We start from the raw sequence: 5000 nt of genomic DNA, 5'->3' as shown, positions 1-5000 counted from the left end.
TGGTGTACATATAACCTTCCTTTGTGTAGATAGTACATATTCCATCCAGGTTATTAGTCTATGGTTATTTCTAATTTTCTTTTCTTAAAGAAATCAGATGGATAGTAAATGTTTTCAATAGATCGGGTAGTGGAAAGTGGGCATGATCTGTCTTCATTTAAGAGAAGGGAAATATATCCCACCAGATTTTATTTTAATTATTTCACTATTTAATAATATTTTGCACATGACAATAATGTTTTATATGTGAGTTACTAGCTGAGGCTAATATTGGTGGTGCAGTCAGCAAGTGTCCGTATACAATGGAATTATTCTTTGCATTATTTGTAAAATTTCAAGTTTGTGAAAACTGGGTCATTGGCAAACTTTTGTTAATCTATAAGCTCTTTCTGAATATCGGGAATGATTTAGGAGTCATTGCTACAAAGTATTTTTTTTTATAATTTGTTGTTAATATTAATTTTTCCGTAAAAGTGTTACACATATCCTAGCAGTAACATTTCAGTCAAATACTTTATCAATTGCACAGAAAAGTGGCTAATAGCTTTCAAAAGGCACAAAGGTAAGGAAAGATGTCTTGATATATTATTCATTTATTTGTTTTTATTAGTATTATTTTCTCATAAATGTTGTTATTCTTGTAACCATATCTTAAGGATCTTTATTCTTATACTGTTCTCTCCTTACTTATAATTCTTCATTAAATGTCTATAGGCTGTGAATTAGTTTGAAAATATTAAAAGCAACTACTGAAAAGTTAACAGATGAAACAAGTGTTGAAAAGAGAGAATTAGAGAGAGAGTGATAGAGAAAAAAAAATATTGAAATAATAAGTAAGTGAATCAGTGATATATTACAAAGATGTCTTTTCTTCTTTTCTTTTCTTCTTTGGTGCATTTTAATGGAAAACACTGATATGTGCAAAGATATAATTAAGTTTTATATATATGTGCAAATGGTGAGGGGAGTGCTAAAGTTTTATAAAAGTTGATTTCTCTTTGTAAATTCATTGGCTTTCATTGTGTTGAGTGATGGATCTACAAGTAATCTATAGCTTCACGGTTCTCCTCTGTCCCAGTGGATCAAAATCTACACCCCCCCTTTGTACTCTCCCTTATCTTTTTTTTTTTTTTTTTTTTTTTTTAATAAAGTAAGTTTTAATCGTACTTCTTGAGCGTTGACTCCTTAATTACAACTTTTTCCAAGTACGGTACTTCCTGAAGCTTGTATTGCTTACTGTATCCTTCAATAATGCAATAATTACCTGTAGTTGCTAAATTATCTTTGTATCCCAACAGCTATTTAACAGACTTAGACCGCATAGCTGCCGAGGACTATGTTTCCACACTACAAGACATTCTAAGAGTGAGAGCACCCACAACAGGCATTATAGAATATCCCTTTGACCTAGAAGAAATCAGATTTAGGTATGTTCTGTGGGAAGCTCTCACACATATGTGCCCGGGTTGGTAGGTAGTGTACCAGCTCTGACGTGTCTCGAGGCCTTGTTGATCCCTCCCGGTGTAACTTGAGAAAGCGCTAACAAGTTTGGGAATTAGTACCTTTTTTTTTTTTTTTTTTTTTCAGTTTTTTTCATTTTTTTTTTTTCTTTGTCTTTCTTTCTTTCTTTTTTTCCTGGTTAGACCAAATGGATAAAAAGTGTTTGTAAAGAGGCATTGAATCAACTTTATAAAACTTGTGGCACACGAAAAGGCATCAGCAAGGTTGTACCATATCTCACTGATGCTGCTCCCCATCACCATCCACCACTTTGACACTATCAGAGGAACACCGACAAAGACAACTGTTTTTCCTTTGCAGTTATCTTGATGATTTGGAGCGTATCATATCATCGGACTTCTTACCGACCGAGCAGGATATTCTTAGGGCTCGAGTACCAACCACTGGAATCATTGAGTACCCCTTTGATCTGGACTCAATCATCTTTAGGTATCAGAAAATCTTGAATTCATTAGGCCCTCCCCTGTCAGCCAGAGCAGAGTAGATAGATCCCAGTGCATAGAGTTTATACCAGTGCCGTTAACCTAACATTGTGGAGGTAGAGTCCCTTTTGTATCCCTATGTCAGCATTGTAATGCTCTGCAAATTGTTGTATAACAGAGTTGCAATTACAACTACCACCCATGTCTCCCATAACCCAAGGACTCTCATAAAGTTTCTCATTGTTTATCAAGATTGCGGTCCATAGTTGATTCCCTATCAACCGTTGGAATCTCTATTGTGTAGTCATATCTATGGCTAATATCTGAGTAAAGTTTTAGTGATGATTTAAATTTCCTGTTGTGCAAAACTTATCTTTCCTGTGTGTGATTGCTCTGAAGAGTTAAACAATTATTTCTTATATTAACAAGGTTAATATCTTCAGATGAATTTTGGATCTGGATTGCAAGATCCACATGGTAAGGAGATTTCCTTTTCACAGATTAAGCTTTGTACATACATATTTATTTCTTTTTCCTTTTAACTAAGGAAACTATTTTTGCACAGTATGAAATTTAAATTTAAGCTATCACTAAAAGAGTAGCCAAATTATCTATTCTTTAGTGCATCATATATAAAAAGACAAAGCAAAAAAAAAAAAAATATCTCCCCATGAATGTTAAACCACCAGACATGCAACCTTATGCTTCAAGGAAAGGCAAGAGGCACGTGAACTTACCTGTAGTCATTGTGCACCTGTTATTGCACAATACATGTGTCCTCACCCTTCATACTCTTTCACGTACTTTATGTGTTTGTTCCCAATATTATTTATATCTACCTAGTGTGACCGTATGCATCATCTTGTAGTCATCCTCTATACATACACATGAAATCTGAGGTCCTTGGGGGTATAGATAGTGCAGTAGTTTGGTTTCAAAATGCTTACATTGTGCAACTCGGTCCCATTATGTATATAAATATATATATTTATATATATAAATTATATATGTGCTGTATTAATCTATAAATGTCCTCTATTTTTCTTTTCTTTTTTAGTTTTATGGAATAAAGGAGAGAGTGGAGATCAGTATCTTCAGTCAAACTTTATCTTTTGTAATTTATGTTCTGTAATTCATTGTACTAAAGGACCTGTATATAATTCTCAAGTCCACTTTCTTTCATTACTATTTGATTAATGCAAAATATGAATTTTATCCATAATTTAAACTTTTCCTAAAGATCAGTGATTGTTAATGTGAAATCATATACAATAGTAGTTTTCTAAAAAAGCTAATGTTAATGAACTTGATCAGTCATGCCTGTTTTTGTTCTTTAATTTCCTTTCATATTCTCTTTTTCCATCTTCTGAATGTGTATATGACTTGTGATTCTCTGTGACATATTTGTTTGGGGGGGAATTTAAACTGTGACTTCACCTGCAGAATGGTAGATGTCGGTGGTCAGCGATCTGAGCGACGGAAGTGGATTCATTGCTTCGAGAACGTCACCTCCATCATTTTCCTGGTCGCACTTTCCGAGTATGATCAGATCTTGTTTGAGTCTGACAATGAGGTAAGTTGTGGGCAGAAATGTCGCTTTTTTGTGGGAATGTGTTGTTGATAACATTTGATGTGCCATATATATGACTGTATATAATTGTTTTTTGTTTTTAATAATGATATTCTTATGATTTGCTGTCTATTCTTGCTGCTCCATATTTAAGATTGATTAAGGCTGAAACTAAAGTAAAAGGCTTAAATTGTTATGTAATGTTTGCTGAAGTGACAGTTTTTGAGTGAATTATCACTCTACCATTCATTTATTTGAAGAAATTGTCATTCTGAAAAAGTCTAAAAGGAAACTTCCAAATTTTCTATACCTGTTTTTAGGGGTTTGAATTCTTGTTTTCATGTATCTTAAAGAAAAGAAAGAGAGGAGGAAAAAGTGTTAGAAATTAGACATGAAATCTCAACAGTATTGTGTCAGGTAGTTTTTGTGTCTTTAGTGGAAATGGGGTTTTAGTGATGCAACTCTCCCAATGTTTCAGTGACATCTAAGTTAGCCGATTATTTTAGTGGCCAGGTCAGTGTTTGTATGGAAACCCAAAACCCTATAGGATCCACTTCCTATATTTCAGCCTCCTTCATCTTCTCTTTTCTGCTCTTCCTCTTTGTCCTTCTCTTGCCTTGCTCCTTCTTCTCTTCCTTCTTCACCTCTTTCTTGTACTCTTTTTCTTCTTCTTCTTCTTCGTCTTTGTTTTTGTCGTTGTCTTCTCCTTCTCCTCCTTCTCCTCCTTCTTCTCCTTTTTCTCCTTTTCTCCTTCTTCTCCTTCTTCTCCTTCTTCTCCTTCTTCTCCTTCTTCTCCTTCTTCTCCTTCTTCTCCTTCTTCTCCTTCTTCTCCTTCTTCTCCTTCTTCTCCTTCTTCTCCTTCTTCTCCTTCTCCTCCTCCTCCTCCTCCTCCTCCTCCTCCTCCTCCTCCTCCTCCTCCTCCTCCTCCTCCTCCTCCTCCTCCTCCTCCTCCTTCTTGTTCTCCTTCTCCTTCTTCTCCTTCTCCTTCTCCTCCTCCTTCTTCTCTTTCTTCTCCTTCTCATTCTTCTCCTTCTCCTGCTTCTCCTTCTCCTGCTTCTCCTCCTCGTCCTCTTCCTCCTTCTTCTCCTTCTTCTCCTTCTCCTTCCTTCTCCTTCTCCTTCTCCTCCTCTTCCTCCTCCTCCTCCTCCTCCTCCTCCTCCTCCTCCTCCTCCTCCTCCTCCTCCTCTTCCTCTTCCTCTTCTTCCTGCTCCTTCCTCTTCCTTCTCCTCCTCTTCCTCCTCCTCCTTCTCCTCCTCCTTCTCCTCCTTCTCCTCCTCCTCCTCCTCCTCCTCCTCCTCCTCCTCCTCCTCCTCCTCCTCCTCCTCCTCCTCCTCTCCTCCAACTCTTCCTCTTCCTCCATCTCCTCCTCCTCCTCCTCCAACTCCTCCTCCTCCTCTTCCTCCTCCTCCTCTAACTCCTCCAACTCCTCCTCCTCCTCCTCCTCCTCCTCCTCCAACTCCTCCAACTCCTCCTCCAACTCCTCCTCC

The 5000-nt window shown here is 37.2% G+C and overlaps 1 protein-coding gene across 4 annotated transcripts in view; it reads left to right on the top strand.

Moving 5' to 3' along the window:
* LOC125042931 (guanine nucleotide-binding protein G(q) subunit alpha) overlaps window positions 1-5000 on the top strand; it is a 36808-nt gene that overhangs the window by 21432 nt on the left and 10376 nt on the right. For 2 of the 4 annotated variants that reach the window (XR_007116386.1, XM_047638722.1), the window contains exons 4-5: window positions 1822-1950; window positions 3387-3516. Coding sequence is in view for 2 of the 4 variants with exons in the window: in XM_047638722.1 (XP_047494678.1) it covers window positions 1822-1950; window positions 3387-3516 (259 nt within the window). In the remaining 2 variants the exon portion in view is untranslated. Of the gene's footprint in view, window positions 1-1298; window positions 1428-1821; window positions 1951-3386; window positions 3517-5000 lie in introns of all 4 variants that reach the window. The other 2 variants (XR_007116385.1, XM_047638721.1) reach the window with 1 other exon arrangement.

This window comes from Penaeus chinensis, chromosome 33 (genome assembly GCF_019202785.1).
Source record: "Penaeus chinensis breed Huanghai No. 1 chromosome 33, ASM1920278v2, whole genome shotgun sequence".
Taxonomy (NCBI): domain Eukaryota; kingdom Metazoa; phylum Arthropoda; class Malacostraca; order Decapoda; family Penaeidae; genus Penaeus; species Penaeus chinensis.
The sequence above is the reverse complement of the archived record's forward strand: the minus strand, read 5'-3'. Positions and strand labels throughout refer to the sequence as shown.